The sequence below is a fragment of the Ammodytes marinus genome (genome assembly GCF_949987685.1).
Source record: "Ammodytes marinus genome assembly, chromosome: 6".
In the NCBI taxonomy this organism is placed as follows: domain Eukaryota; kingdom Metazoa; phylum Chordata; class Actinopteri; order Uranoscopiformes; family Ammodytidae; genus Ammodytes; species Ammodytes marinus.
In genome coordinates, this window is record NC_137235.1 from 1,954,102 (window position 1) to 1,971,151 (window position 17,050).

Sequence of the window (17,050 nt, forward strand, 5' to 3'; positions counted from 1 at the left end):
GTATCATAAGATAAAACAAGGTTTTTAGAGACATGCTCTTTTTCTACACATTCCTCTTATTGCAAAAGATATGATGCAGGAATATTCTGATTAATAAACTTGTTTGTTTAAATCCTACTCGCACCGCAAACCAAGATTCAAACAGCAGTGTGTGTGTGTGTGTGTGTGTGTGTGTGTGTGTGTGTGTGTGTGTCTGCGCGCGCAACTTATATATTTTAAATATTTCTATTTCAGTATTTGTATATAGTCAACTTGTGAATTTACTTATTATTGCATTGCTTGTGCTTTGCTTTTTATGTTTACACTTTTAATCTGTGATGATGATGATGTATGTACACAAACAAGTGTCAGACATTTTAAATTATACAGAGAAAAACTGGTGAAGAAGCATTTATTCATTTTTTAAATAAGTTTATTTTGAACAAGTAAAGAAAAATAAAAAAAAGTAAAAGAAAAACAATAAAGTTAAATAAAATGATCCAACAAGTAGACAACTTTATTAAAGTAATATTTACAAACAATGAAAACCACACATTAAAATAAATTGTCTAACACTCGCTTTACAAGTTAGAAAAGGGAAGAGAAGAAAATGTAATTATTCAATCTCATCCCTTCTCCCTAAATTATGGATCCATAATGAATTATCGGCAACACTTTACAATAGCATTTACTAAGCATTACCATTACCTAACTGTTAATAAATGCTTAGTAAATGCAAAATAAACATAAACTAAGCATTAACAAACTGTTATGCTTAGTTTGAGATTTCTTAATTTTTTTTTTTTTTTAAAGGGTTTTTACTGGGAGTTTTTTCTCAGCCGAGCTAAGGGTGTAAGGGCAGGGTGTCATATTGTATAATATTGTAAGAAATGTAAAGCCCACTGAGACAAATGTTATTTGTGATGTTGGGCTATACAAATAAAACTGATTTGATTTGATTTGATGTATGCAATAATTAGTTAAAAAACATTGACCAACCGTAAATAACTAGAAATTAACACTTACTAAATGCTTAATAGGCATTAACTACACATTAACTAACAGTGAATTCATTTACCCTTATTGTAATGTGTTACCAAATAGTTGGATTGACAGATAGATGGATAATATAGATAGTCCGTCGGACAGATCATACAGGCTTATTGTAGTTAGATAGATAATATAGACAGACAGACAGACAGACAGAGAGAGACAGACAGATCAGACAGGCTTGGTGTAGTTAGATAGATAATATAGATAGACAGACAGACAGACAGACAGACAGACAGAGACAGACAGATCAGACAGGCTTGGTGTAGTTAGATAGATAATATAGATAGACAGACAGACAGACAGACATACAGACAGAGAGAGATGGACAGATAGATAGACAGACAGACAGACAGACAGACAGACAGACAGACAGAGAGAGAGAGATGGATAGACAGACAGACAGACAGATCATACAGGCTCGGTGTAGTTAGAGGGGAACAGTCCAATCCGTTCTCCCAGCTGACCCGTCCACCATTTTGTGTCAGAGCGCTGCAGCACAGTGATGACATCACCGGCCTCAAACTGCAGCTCGTCTGTCTCCAGGGCAACGAAGCTGAACAGAGCCACGACCTGTAGACTGGAGGCTGGGAGCTACAGACAGACAGAGAGACAGGAGAAGGACAGGCAGACAGACAGACAGACAGACAGAGAGACAGGAGAAGGACAGGCAGACAGACAGACAGACAGAGGAGAAGGACAGACAGACAGGCAGGCAGACAGACAGACAGACAGACAGGCAGAGGATAAGGACAGACAGGCAGACAGAGAGAGAGACAGACAGACAGAGGAGAAGGATAGGCAGACAGACAGAGAGAGAGACAGAGGAGAAGGACAGACAGACACAGACAGGCAGTCAGACAGACAGACAGACAGACATACAGACAGACAGAGGATAAGGACAGACAGACAGACAGACAGGCAGAGGATAAGGACAGACAGGCAGACAGAGAGAGAGACAGACAGACAGAGGAGAAGGACAGGCAGGCAGACAGGCAGACAGACAGACAGACAGAGGATAAGGACATACAGGCAGACAGAGAGAAAGACAGAGGAGAAGTACAGACAGACAGACAGACAGAGGATAAGGACAGACAGGCAGACAGAGAGAGAGACAGACAGAGAAGGACAGACAGACAGGCAGTCAGACAGACACAGACGGACACGGACAGACAGACACAGACAGGCAGTCAGACAGACACACAGACACACACACACAAAAAAATATGGAAAAATATTAGATCTGCATCATCCTCCAACTTCTAATGTCTTGCGTGCGCAGATGTCTAGGCTGCGTTATAGCATAGCGTTTAAGTACACTAATAGTGGGGCGGCTAAGTGCTGCAATCTTTCAATTTGTGATACATGCGTCAACATTGACAAATAATGTTTTATGAAAGAACTCAATACGTTTCTATGAGACATTGAGTGAGTGAGTGAGTGAGTGAGTGAGTGAGTGAGTGAGTGAGTGAGTGAGTGAGTGAGTGAGTGAGTGAGTGAAATTTTCAAATTCACAATTTCAAATGTCTCGGACAATTTTCTTGTCCAGTGACCCATGGAGACTCGTGCTGAGGCCAATGTTCACGCTTGTGTCATCAACTGAAAGATTCTGACGAAAATAAGTATGTTATTTTATAAGTATGTTAGTATTAAGCGGCATGTAGTGGTAAGATGATAGAGAGATAGAGGTCACACACACACACACACACACACACACACACACACACACGCACACACAGTACCTGTCGTGGTGCAGGCGTAGGTGGGCGAAGAGAAGGGAGAGTTGGTTCGCTGTCTAAACGTGCTCTTTGCTGTGGGGACACACAAACACACTTTACAGAGTTTGTACCTCTATGGTCGTTCAATGTATTCTATCATTATATTCAGAATATGTTCAAATTAAAGTTGATTTGATTTGCAACAGTTAAAGGTGGAGTCAGTGATTCTGGAGAACGCTTGTTGTCAAAATCACTTTTGGTCAAAATCAGTGAATAGCCTATCTCCTCATGATCCGATACCTGTCTGTACTGTGTGTGTGTGCTGAAAAAAATGTTCAGTGTTAATACACAGCCTAGGCTCTGTAAACTGGTATGTCATGTAAACAAAAGGGTCCAACCGTATCTGGCAATATGCCCGTTTACAGATCCTAGGCTGTGTTTTACAGTGACGCCAGATTTTATTACAGCGCACACAGGTAGCAGATAAGTGAGCAGATATTCGCTGATTTTTCCCACATTTTTTGGTTCTTCTGAATTGCTGACTCGACCTTTAATCAGGTTTGATACATCTATTTATCTGTCCTACCTTTGGCTTTAAACAGTTAACCAGTAGATAGTATCGTGTGTGTGTGTGTGTGTGTGTGTGTGTGTGTGTGTGTGGTGCAAGTGTGTGTGTGTCCTACCTGTGTCTGTGTGTGTGTGTGTGTGTCAGCCCTACCTGTGTCTGTCTGTCTGTCTGTCTGTCTGTCTGTCTGTCTGTCTGTCTGTCTGTCTGTCTGTCTGTCTGTCTGTCTCTCCGCCCCTCCTACCTGTCTGTCTGTCTGTCTGTCTGTCTGTCCGCCCCTCCTACCTGTGTGTGTGTGTGTGTTTGTGTGTGTGTCTGTCTGTGTGTGTGTCTGTCTCACCGCCCCTCCTACCTCTGTCTGTCTGTCTGTCTGTCTCCCCGCCCCTCCTACCTGTGTGTCTGTCTGTCTGTCTGTCTGTCTCTCCCCCCCTCCTACCTGTGTGCAGGGGTGGACTGGCCATCTGGCATACCGGGCATCGTCCCGGTGGGCCGGCAGGCATTTTGGGCCGGGCCGGGTCCATTTATTAAAAAAAAAAAAAAAAAAAAAAAAAAATTAAAAATCCTTTTTTTTTTTTTTTTTTTTTTTTTTTTTTATGGACCCTCGGCTGTGTGACTTGGCCGGGCCGAGGGCCCTTCCCTCTCGGGAGTGCCATGGACATATAATTGTGCGTGCAGGCTGTCAACTTCACCTGAAAGTTAAATAAAACTTTGTCCCAGGCCATTACTCATTATGATTGGTTCTAGGCTGGGCCTGGCCCAATCACACACACAGCAGAGGGCCGCCCATTCAGAGGCTGCATTAAATTGTATTATCATGCATTCAACTTCTACTCCGTAATTATGAGCATCTGACGATGGTCAGTTACGTTCAGGGCCGTCGGACTGCGGACAGGCTTGGGGGGCCCAAGGCAGAGGGGGGCTGCACCCAAAAAAATATATATATATTTTTTTTTTTATTTTTTTTTTTACTGGCTCAATATAGGCCCCTGATCTTTGAAGGCCCAGAAAAACGTTATTTAGGGAAAAAAAAGATTTCATGGGCCTTTCATTCGTCAGTACATTTATGTTATTTTTTAAATAACATTGTTCGGGGCTACGAAGATCAGGGGCCTATATTGGGCCATTAAAAAATACAAACAAAGGAAAAAAATTCCCGAAGCTGACTGGATTTTTTAAACATGTACATTTCTTCTTTCTGCTTTTTGGTCATCTGTGTCTATACATTATTCCAGCAAATAATAGCCTACTAAATAGCTTACATAGGAAACAGTTGATTTATCCTTAGTTTTCTCTTCAAAGTGCACCAGATTGATGAATTTTACTTTAACATTTGAAAAAAAATCTTCCGGGGGAGCATTCCCCCGGACCCCCCTAGAAGGTCCAGGGTCCACGACACAGTCTCCCAAATTCCTGTGAGAAACACTGTGTGTGTGCATGATTATTAAGAGTCATTAGACCAGGGGTTGTGTTCAAGTACGCGTAATGATTTGGTCATTCATCAATAGAAACATTGTGTTGTTATCTGGCTCAGAGAGTGACCAGTCACTCATACGTTTTGGACTATAGACAAACATAGCTTTTACATGTTTGTATTGTAAGACTGCCTCTCAGAGGGCCCATCAGGACTTCCTGTATAGGGGCCCAGAATTTGGAGCAACGCCCCTGCCTCCACATATCGTATAAATAATCATGGTGGGCTGCCATGGCCAAAAATGCCAGGGCTGAATTTTTGTCCCAGTCCACCCCTGCCTGTGTGTGTCTGTCTGTCTGTCTGCCTCTCCCCCCCGCCCCCCCCCCACTCCTACCTGTGTGTGTGTGTCCAGCAGTAGTATATAGCTGTTTCTGGACACGGAGTTGCTCTGGTAGTGTTCCACCAGTCGGTTGAGAGAGGAGAAGGTTTCATCCCAGATGTAATAGCGCCCCCGGCTGTCCTGCAGCACCTTGAAATGCTCCACGTTTAACGGCTGTCTAAAAGTGACATCACATTACAAGTGTATTAGGGGCCGCGTACTCTGTGTATACATATGCAAAATACCATACTAGATTACTTAAACCTGCAGTGTGTAGAATTTTGGATTTTATTTCCTAGCAGACTTTGTAGAAAATAATTATAATATCCATAAGTACGTTTAATTGAGTGCATATTAGTTGAAAAACTTTTTTAGAATTGTTTAATTATCCCTTAGAAAGGGTCTCATATATGTCCATATTTCTCCATACCATGGACCAAGGCATTGGCGCTGCCATATTGGAAGCGTCATAGTTGGAATGTCATCAGGTGCATTGTTTAGAATTTAGAATTGTTCTTGTCCTTGAAGGCCACTGTAGCTTCTGTTATTATTCGAAAGGGGTGGGGTTACCCAGGGAGCGATGCATTCTAGAACTTTCTAGAACTTTCTTGATGATGTCATATTACACACTGCTCCTTTAACAATTTTTTTTTTTTATTTCTTTGTCTTTTTGTTTGTGTTTTCCTTTTTTTTTTCAATGACATGAGTATTAGAGAGTAATCTGTGTAGGCATATGAACAATACCACACTAGATTGCTTGACATTATTATTTTTATATTTGTTAACCTCTTTTCCCTTTTTTAATGTAATTCTGTATGTATATTACATTTTTTTTCTTTAATTATTAATATATATATTTTTTCAAATGACATAAGAGTGTTAGAGAGTAGCCTACTCAGTGTATACGTATGAACAATAACACACTAGATTACTTAACAATTTACTTGTTGTCTCTTTTCCTTTTTTAATGTAATTATTTATTTTTATTATTATAATGTTCTTTAATTATTATTATTTTTCAATACATTTTTCAAATGACATAGTGTTTGAGAGGACTCTGTAAATACATATGAAAAATACCACACTAGAATTACTTATCAAGTATTATTTTTATTATTATATATTTGTCTCTTTTCCTTTTTTAAATGTAATTCTGCATGTATATTACATTTGTTTTCTTTAATTTATTTTATTTTTTCAAATGACATAAGAGTGTTAGAGAGTACTCTGTGTTCACATACGAACACTACCACACTAGTTTACTTAATTGTTTTTCAATTTTCCTTTTTACATGTAATTGACTTGTTTTATCAAAATGCATATATTTTTTTTTTCTTCTATCCGTGGCCATAAAACTTAATTAAAAACCCCACATACATAGCTGACATCAACCAGTGTCAGATATCTATTCAACTCTAAAAGTAATTTGGTCAATCTCAACAAATGACCAACTGTTAGCTGGGAAATAGTAATCATACTTTAGTTCAGACAGGTTCCGCACACACACACACACACACACACACACACACACACACACACACACACAAACACACACACACACACACACACACACACACACACACACACACACACACACACACACACACACACACACACACACACACACACACACACACACTAACCTGACTGATATGGAGTAGTCCCCCGGCGTCGCGCTCTGACTTCCCCGTATGAGGAACGATCCGACCGGCTGAGGCAAGAGCTTGAGCTGGGCATCAGCGCGACTGAAACCCTCCTGGTACCAACTGGAGATGAAATAAAGGTAAAAGAAATCCAGTGTTAAAGCTGGGGTGGAGACTTTGGGGAGAAAGTAGCGGTTGGGATAGAGATTTGAATCCAAATAGTGAATGGACAGTCCCAACAGCCAATAAGAGAGAACAGAGAATCGGATTATTATAATTTTTTTTTTTTTTTTTTTTTTTTTTAGAACCGGAGCCTCGCTCTGATTGGTCAAAGTTTACCACTCATGTTAATTTTGACCAATCAGAAATCACATACCCCACCTTAAATACACAGCCTAGGCTCTGTAAACAGGAATGTGTTGCCCTGCGTTCCAAATCGCATACTATGTATACGTATACTCTTTTTTGTCTTCTATTCTACATACTGTGTCTGACCATAAAAACAATCTAGTTAAGATGCAGTAGGCAATACACTCATATTTACAGTAAATTAAATTCTAAATACTAAATAGTGCAAGGGTACAAAATAAAACGGTATATATAAAATAGAATAGAAAGTAATATATACACAGGACACATGAAGAGATGTGTTATTTCTTTACAGATGGATGGATGGATAGATAAATCGATGGATGGATGGATGGATGGATAGATAAATCGATGGATAGATAGATAGATAGATAGATAGATGGATAGATAGATAGATAGATAGATAGATAGATAGATAGATAGATAGATAGATAGATAGATAGATAGATGGATGGATAGATAGATAGATAGACAGACAGACAGACAGACAGACAGACAGACAGATAGACAGACATACGCCTATGTGTGAGTATTCTGTGGCATTTTGTGAGCTTTACCTGGGCAGGTGAATGTCAATGAAGTTTTTAGGGACGAACCCTTGGACTCCGTGTAGTTCTGCTTTGTACCAGTTTCCATTCATCTGCAGAATCTGACTCAGTGAGACACAGAATCATTCACGCAAAATTATATCATTATTTATTATATTTATGGACTACTTATCTTACTTCACGGCAAGGCAAGTTTAGATAGCAAAATGCAGTGTCTTTGGTACTGCTCTCACACCTGTGTTTTTGTGAGTTTGTGTGTGTGTGTGTGTGTGTGTGTGTGTGTGTGTGTGTGTGTGTGTGTGTGTGTGTGTGTGTGTGTTTGTGAGTTTGTGTGTTTTGTGAGTTTGTGAATATGTGTGTGTTTGTGCATTTGTGTGCTTGTGTTTGTGCGTTTGTGTGCTTCTTTGTGTGTGTGTGTGTGGTTAGTGTCTGTGGGGTTTGCTAAACATATTTATAGAGTGTCTGACGTGGGTGTGTGCTCAATTCTCTCTCAGCTTCTCTGATGTTACTATTTTGTATTTCTTCATTTTATTCTGTCACAAGTTGCTGATAGCCTTTTGAATCCAAGACACAGCAAGCTTTATGAACATCCAAAATAAAACTAATTTAATAAAAAAGAATACTTATTTTGAATTTTATTATAAACGTACAAGTCATTTTGAACTGTTGATGTCTTGGTAAAGAGGTCAAGGTCAAGGTCAAATTTATTTATAAAGCACATTTACAAACCAAGTACAAGCCCCAAAGTGCTGTACAGGTTAAATTATAATAAAATAATCCACATTTATTACAAATAAGAAACCAAAAGAAAAACACATAAGAAAATACTCAGCTCAGCTGGTTCCGAAGGCCAGTGCAAAAAAAATGTGTCTTCAGCAGACATTTAAAATTTTACAAAGAAGTGAGAGTCTGTTTGGAAATAACACGGAATTTCCCACACTGGAAACTAGTGAATTTTATTACTATAGTTTAATTTCAGACGTGTGGTCAATGCATCTATATTTACCTGTACATTTCTCCTCGCCTGCAATATTTGGTTGTTCAAATTATTTTAACACTTCTGTCAAAAAGCCCCACAATGGTTTTAGAAAAATTCCATTGCAACAAGGTGTGCTAGTAGGACATAAACTTGTATTGGAATATTCTAATTGATTTTCCAGAGAACACATGGCCCAACAATGCAAACGCTGTTGCTCTATTTGCCTGCATGCAGCACCGTATGAAAACAGAACGTAATTTGAATGATTTGAATGATTTTCATATAGTGTGCGCTATTTATAATATGAACATTGTGTACACAAGGTGGCTAAAAACACAAATAAGGAACTATGTAGAAACTGTGTGTGTGTGTGTGTGTGTGTGTGTGTGTGTGTGTGTGTGTGTGTGTGTGTGTGTGATACTGATTGTGTGTGTATGTTTGGATGTGTGTGTTTTTGTGTCTCTGCCAGTACAGCATATGTGTTCTGACATGTGTTCCTGCGTGTGTGTGCGTGTGTGTGCGCATGTGTGTTCTTTAACCTTCAATGGCTCTCCCCTGGTGAAGCTGAGTTCATCGTCAGCTGAAGCTTCATAGTCGTACTTGGCCGTAGCCTCCATAGCGCAGGAGCTTAAAGAAACATACAACAAATAAAAGTATTTATAATTGTGTTATAGTTAAGTTAAGTTAATTTACTTTATTAGTCAATGGCTACATTAAAATATGTCTTTTCTCATATCCCCTCCTTATGTTACCACACTCCAGAGGGGGTCAGAGCACAGGGTCAGCCATAGTAAAGCGCCCCTGGAGCAGTTTGGGGTTACGTGTCTTGCTCAAGGACACAATGGTAGAGATGGTGGGCACCGTAAATGTAATAGCAGCCACCACCAGTTTTACTACTAACACCCTCCTGTCCGGTGCCGGGGATCCAACCAGAGACCTCATGGTTACTGGGAGGACACTCTCATACTCTAGGACATCCTACCACCATTGTATGTGTTTACAAGACTACAAATGGTGAAATTAAAAAAAGAAAATTAATCTAATTCATTTGTTAGTTCACTTAAATTGTACATTTTCCACTTCTATTTACCTAAATTTGGATCATAAGTTATTTTAAAGAAGTATGTCTTGAACCTGAAGCCGGTCTAACATTAAACCATTGACGGAAACAGTATCTCATACCTAGACATCTAAAACACTCAATGGAATTTAACCCACACATCCAGAATCATTATTACTTTAAATAATGTTTTGAAAGCCACACAAATTAAAAACCATTAAATACTCACTGTATTACATTCTAAGTGCAATTGGATCCACCATATTGTTACCTGCAGTGCAGTAAGAGTTAAGTCCGTATTGATAGCTTAGAAATGCATAGGTCAACATAAAACTAATTCAATATGACAATATGTTGCTGCCTCAATGAATAGATTGAGAAATTGCGTGTGTGACTCACCATGTGTGTGTGTTCTCCCTTTAGAGCTGAGATCGCAGGGTTAACAAAAGTGAATAGGAAGTGACACTCTCCCACTCACGTCTCTCTCTCTCTCTGTCTCTCTCTCTCTTTCTCTGTCTCTCACTCTCTCTCTCTCTCTGTCTCGGTCTCTCTCTATGACTCTCTCTCTCTCTCACACACACACACACACACACACACACACAGGAAGCTCAGTCTGACTGCAGCTGTGACGCCACCACTGACCACCTACACACACACTGAAATAGACACAGGTGCAAAGACACACACACACACACACACACACACACACACACACACACACACACACACACACACACACACACACACACACACACACGCCATATTTAGGTGACTACATAAATTCAATACATTTAATTAAATTGATAAGATCCTGAGCGACCTAAGAAAAAAAATAAAAAATAAAATAGATATATAAAATAAAGACACTATTTATGTATGAAGTAACTAAATGGTGAGCAGAAGATGTAAATAGGGTTAGTGTACTTAGCAAACTATTCAACCTAGTGCACCTTCAGTTTCCTGATCAAACATGGCAAGGACAGCTACACTTTCATCATAATGTGTATATGTTAAAAACTAATACAAACGTTAGGGTGCTCCAAAGAACTTAGAGTTTGTGTTAATTCTAGCGCCCCCCTTTGGACAGAAGTGGTAGTGTTTTTACTACGCCAGCTGTTGTTCCTGGGTGAGTGTATAGTATACCCATGACAAAGGCATTAAGTAAAACTATATAAAAATAGCATTCTTTGCACTGATGGTCTCGTTTGCTGGTATATGGTATTTATGATCATCAGAGGAACAATTTGACAGTTTCAGAAATATTAAAAAGTAAATAATTGACTCAGTAGCACTAGCTGATTTTCCTTATTTCTTTAAAACGGGCACTTCCCTTTCCTCATTGACTTCAGACTGACCAATCACACAATAGTTATCGGACAAGCTGCAAGAAGAAAGTTCGGCCCGGGTGATGTGTCGAGAACAAGCTGCGAGAACAGCTAGACAAGAGCTGAGAGAAGAAAATGACTTAATTTTCTTCTCGCAGCTCTGTCACCGAGAACTTTGTTCTTTCTTCTCGCGGAGTATGTAACAGGCTTTACTGTCTTTGAAATGCATTTAGACATTTTAAGGGGATAACACATTATATTTATTATTTAAAGTATTGGGTTATTTGTAGAACAGCACGCTAGTGTAGGCCAACAAGATTTTTTTTCTGAATTTTCAATGCTGCTTTATTTTTATGTTTTAAATTGGGAAAGACATGTTCCAAAATGACCAATGACCTCTGTATTTAAAAATAAATCAAGTAAGTAGGCTAATAATAACCATTAATGAATTATAGGCTATCCCATCACAGTAGGCCTATTGTCCACAATAATCACAGCCCCCCATCCATAAAGGAACTTTAAAAAGTTGAATTTGCACTTGATGTGCATACACAAGTGTATGGTCTATTATTTGTATTTAGTGTGTCTGCATAGTATTGCACCAAAACAGTAGTAGTACGTTTTCTTTAATTGTGTTTTGTACTGTCTGATTGTACCTGCACATAGCAAACAAAACTGCACAACTGTAAGGTCAGTGTCTGTTGTATTTGTGTATTCAATAAAGCAAAATACCTCCAAACATTTCGCCTACGTGATAAGGGCATATAGTTGTTTATACACCCAGTCCATTTTACCTGCTAAAAAAAACTTTTTATTTCACTGAAATCACTTTTAATCCCCCGTAGAAGGATTGGAAATTATATTAATTCCAAAAGGAATCTAGTTGTAGTCTTGAAATATGAGACCCCCTGTCTTTTCAAAATCTCAGTCTGTGACTGAGAACTGATGCCTAATTGTCTTCAGGTGTGAGTTGATTGTCTTTAGATTTAAGAGGGTTTCAGTCTTCAGTCTTTTCAAAGTCCTTTAGTGTAAGCCCAGCTTTAGACCTGTGTGTGTGTGTCCGCAGTCAGACTTAAATACAGCAGGGACTTTCACACAATGCCGACGGTAAGGAAAACAATTATTAAATTATGTTCTAGCGTTCTGTTGTGATTCTAACCAGTTGAAGTAGTTGTGTATTGAAGTGTTAAGCTGTATTGCTATTTGCTGCTGTAAACAACAACAACAATAGTGAAACAGTAACTTTTCAGGAAGCTTTCTAACTTCAAACAGTGTTCCTGGGATCACATTTACCCGTGTGGAAAGTTGTTTATTCAGTTAGGAGAATATAACTTAGAAAATGTTCACTTCAGACACACCAGAAGTTACTTGGAGCACCTGTAACCAAATGCTGAACAAATTAATTTGAGTTAATTTTGTTAGAATGTATTCTAAGATTCCCCCCAGACAGACAGACAGAGTTAGGACTAAACAAGGAGACAGACAGACAGAGTTAGGACTAAACAAGGAGACGGACAGACAGAGTTAGGACTAAACAAGGAGAAGCAGCTTTCAGTTTTTTTGCTCCAGATATCTGGATGAAACTCTCAGAAAACTTGAGTTTGTCTGCTGCAACTCTCAGCTCATTTAAATCAAATCTGAAGACTTTTCTATTTCCCTTAAACCTTTAATTTTTATTTTATTTAAATGTTTTATTTATATTCATATTTTGTATTCCCTTTTCTAATGTGTATACTATACTTGATGTATTTTAATCTTGATGTATTTCATGCCCCTGTAAAGCACTCTAAATGGCCCTGTGTCTGAATTGTGCTATAGAAATAAACTTGCCTTGCCTTAAGTCACAACATTGTCATTTCCATTGTCAAGAAACGATTCCAACCTCCTCCGCTGTACAAAAATGAACTAGTCGACGAAAAAGATGAAATCCTGGTAACTATTTTAAACCAATAAGATATTTTGCTAAAATAATGTTTAAGATGATACAGCTATCAATTGTATTTATTATACAAATATACAATTGTAGCTTGATTGACCTATACCCTCTCATTGCAGCATCCCACTGGTTTGGCAGATTGGCAGGAAGGGTTGGCACGTGAGTTAAACAAAACAGTTTTGAAAAGAGATATGTTCTGTGTTAGTGTTAATTATTTAAACTATGTCTCAGTTGTATCCAATTAAAGGTGCTATGAGGAACTTTTAATCATTTCTGAAAAAGCAAAATTTTTCCTCTGATGATCATGAATTGCATGTAACAGCAAACGAGACCATCAGTGCGACGAATACTATTTTTATATTGTTTTTTTCTTAATGCCTTTGTCATGGGTCCATAGGTCCAGGAACAACAGCTGGCATAGTAAAAACACTACTGCTTTTTTCAAATGGGGGCACAAGAATGAACACAAACTGAAAGTTCCTCAGAGCACCTTTTAAAGTTTTTATTGTCTTGACTTACAGCCTGGAATGTTCTGTACATGGACCTCAAACTCAGGGGGGACAATGAAACAGAGTAAGTAGATAATTATATCTTCTAATATTACATGTGTGTCGGGGCGTTCCGGTGGTGTAGTGGATAGAGCGCGTACAATATTGGCTCCGGCCTTCGTTGCAGTGGTCGCGGGTTCAAATCCGACTCGCGGACCTTTACTGCAGGTCATCCCCCCCCCCCCCCCCCCTCTCTCTCTCTCTCTCTCTCTCTCTGTCTCCCCATTTCAACTCTGTACTGTCTAATAAAGCTTTAAAATGCCAAAAGATTATCTTAAAACAAAATATATATAGGGGAAGGTGGGGTGATTTGTGCAACTTTTTACTCAAAGTGATTTTAAAGTGAGGCCTTGACAGTTAAGTCTCCAACTCAAATATGTACATATATTTCAGGATGTTGTGCATCCCTGGCAATAAAAACTTTGGATCTGGAATAAACTGTTTAAGAAATATAGCTTTCGGAAAAAAAGTTGTCTTGTCGCACAAATCACCCCACTACGTGGGGTGATTTGTGCGTCATTGTGTCACAATGACAAAGTCACCATCATCATCTTTCTGGCCATCTGAACTCTCATCAGTGGTGTCGTTAAGTGGAATTGAGATGTCACTCTCTTCTGAGCTACTGTAGACAATCACTTTATTTTGGTGACCAGCGTATACAGCCATGCCACTGGCACAACTCTCAGAAATGTACTTTGCACTAGTTGCTCCGTGCTTGTGGAACCAACTGCCACCTGACAAATGTGATTCCCCCTACATTACTGCCTTTAAATCAAGGCTCAAAACCCATATGTACACCCTGGTGTTTCCTCCCCATTAACCTCTGCACTACTTACTTACCTCTGCACTACTATCTGTGTTTATGTGGATGTATGGGCTTTACGTCTTTTATTTTGGTTATTGTTATTTTACCTTCATTGTTTACCTACTGAATGCACTATGTACAGCACTTTGGACAGTGCAAACTGTCATAAATGTGCTTTTATAAATACATTTTACTTACTTACTTACTTATAACTCACCCAGGCCCTTGCGCACAAATCACCCCATCCCCAGAATTTTGGATAATAGGCATGATGCAGCAATTTAGGGTTGACATTGTGCTAACTATATAGACTCAAAGTGTAGCATACCAAAGCACTAAAACATGTGTCAAATGTTTTCAAACGTGTCTATAATTGTTCAGACACAATAATCAAAAAACCTTGATCATGGAAATTTTACTTTGAAAGGCAAAACACAGTTTTTTGAGCTTAAATGTGCTTATATCTTATTCCTTGTGTCTCCCTTCTTTACAGGATGAGTCAAATGGATGGCTCTTCTTAAATATGTGGTCACATTTCCAATTTCTTCCACGGTTTTCTAGAAACAAGGGGTTTTGCAACTTCCAAAATGCACAAATCACCCCACCTTCCCCTACTACATGTGACTGCCATTTAGTCCTGTAGGGATTTTGTAGGAGAATATTTTTTTATTGTGCTTTTTAATACATTTCCCGATAATAAAAAAAATACATTTAAAATAATATTCCTACATTGCAGGATAATCAAAGTTGAAGCTGAACAGCTGTATAAAGCTGTGCAGGTTTACAACAGTCTGGTGTGTGGACACGTGGGAACCTTAAAGGAACACACACAGGAGCTGCTCTCCATTGCTGACAACTTAGACAAGGTAAAACCATGTGCTGTCAGTCACAATTTCAAGGAACTTTTTGATATTTCTGAAACAGTCTCATTTTTACTGTGATGATCATACATTGCGGTTTGGATTTTACATGCGGTAGTGTTTTTACTACGCCAGCTGTTGTTACTGGGTGAGCGTATACCCATGAAAAAGACATTAAGAAAAACTATATAGAAATAGCCTTATTTGCACTGATGGTCTCGTTTGCTGTTACATGTAATTTATGATCATCAGAGGAAAAATGAGACTGTTTCAGAAATATTTAAAAGTTCCCCATAGCATCTTTTAATGGTTTTTTGACTATATCAATTCATTTCTCTTTCATACCCAGTTTCAAGGGGCACAAAGATCGCAGGTATAACGGGCGGCGCGACCTCAGCAACGGGCGCCGTAGCAGCGGTTGCCGGGGTGATTCTGGCTCCCTTCACCTTCGGAGCGTCACTCGCCCTCACCGTGGTCGGGGTCGGCGTGGCAACAGCCGGCGGCGTAACCGGGGCTTCAGCGGCCATCGCAAACAAGGTGAATTTGTCATCCATCTTTTGTGTTTTTATCGATGATTATTTGATGAGGCAAGAAATTAATTTAGCATGTATTTGTTTGTTTGTGTACACTTTTAAAATGTTGTTTTGATTGCTGACATCGCTGATTTTTATTTTTTTTGTATGAATTAATTTACAATATATTTGGCGTAGACATGACGAAAGTGGTGTTTGGCAATTACACAAATTGATTTACTGATTAAAAGGTGCTACGAGGAGTCTAATTTTTCCTCTGAACAGCAAATGAGACCATCAGTGCAAAGAATGCAATTTGTATATAGTTTGTCTTAATGCCTTTGTCATGGGTACGCTCACCCAGGAACAACAGCTGACATAGTAAGAACACTACCGCTTTTGTCCAAAGGGGGCGCTAGAATGATCACAAACTGAAAGTTCCTCAGAGCACCTTTAAAGGTGTAATGTTTGGATAGGCCTTGTGTAATATGATAGGTCATAGTTTGTTGTGATTCTAATTTCTCAAATGATTGTATTTGATAGCTTACTCTTCCCACTAGGAGGCACCATTGTTCTTATTTTGGTGCATTCGGTTCAGGAAGTAAAGGATGTACAGTAAACAAGCAGGTTCAGAATACAGACTATTTATTGTTTTATAGTTAAAGGTGCAGTCAGTGATTCTGGAGAACGCTTGTTGTCACAATTACGTTTTGTAAAAAAACAGTGAATATCTCCTCATGATCTGCTACCTGTTTGTAGTGTGTGTGCACTGCAAAACATAGTCCAGTGTTAATACACAGCCTAGGCTCTGTGAACGGGCATGTTGCAGGTGCATCTTTGTTTACATACCCGTTTACAGAGCCTAGGCTGTTTATTAACAGCGGATTTATATTTTCAACACACAAAGTACAGACAGTCATGTCATGAGGAGATATTGACTGATTGACTACAAGCGTTCTCCAGAATCACTGACTCCACCTTTTAAAGATGCCCTATGCAGTTTCAGAGGAGGGGGATTTGTTTACATTTGCAGACCCTGCAGTTAGTTTTTTTCTTGGTATTGAATAATTGTATCATCATTACTCAAATTAAAGAATTTGAGAAACCTGGAACCAAACGTAAGACTATAGAACATGTTTGTAAACCAAACTGTGGGCCCTGTTGCTGTAAACGACCTGTGGTAGTTGAAGGTGCACTATGTAACGCACACACAGTACAGACAGGTAGCGAATCATGAGGAGATATTCAGTGATTTTGACAACAAGCGTTCTCCAGAATTATTGACTCCACCTTTTTTTGAAAGCTGCTGTTGTAACAAATGTATCCAACATGTTTTTTTTCTAGGTCAACGTCACTCAGGACA

The 17,050-nt window shown here is 38.9% G+C and overlaps 1 protein-coding gene across 1 annotated transcript; it reads right to left on the bottom strand.

The window, feature by feature from the left end:
• Positions 1-1,440: 1,440 nt before the first annotated feature.
• On the bottom strand, positions 1,441-9,258 carry grap2b (GRB2 related adaptor protein 2b; the record flags this gene model as incomplete). The annotated part of the gene is made up of 6 exons (XM_080029853.1): positions 1,441-1,623; positions 2,772-2,840; positions 5,118-5,280; positions 6,746-6,868; positions 7,672-7,763; positions 9,181-9,258. 6 exons carry the CDS (start codon positions 9,256-9,258, stop codon positions 1,441-1,443), a joined length of 708 nt encoding a protein of 235 aa, XP_079885979.1.
• Between the last annotated feature and the right edge of the window lie 7,792 nt (positions 9,259-17,050).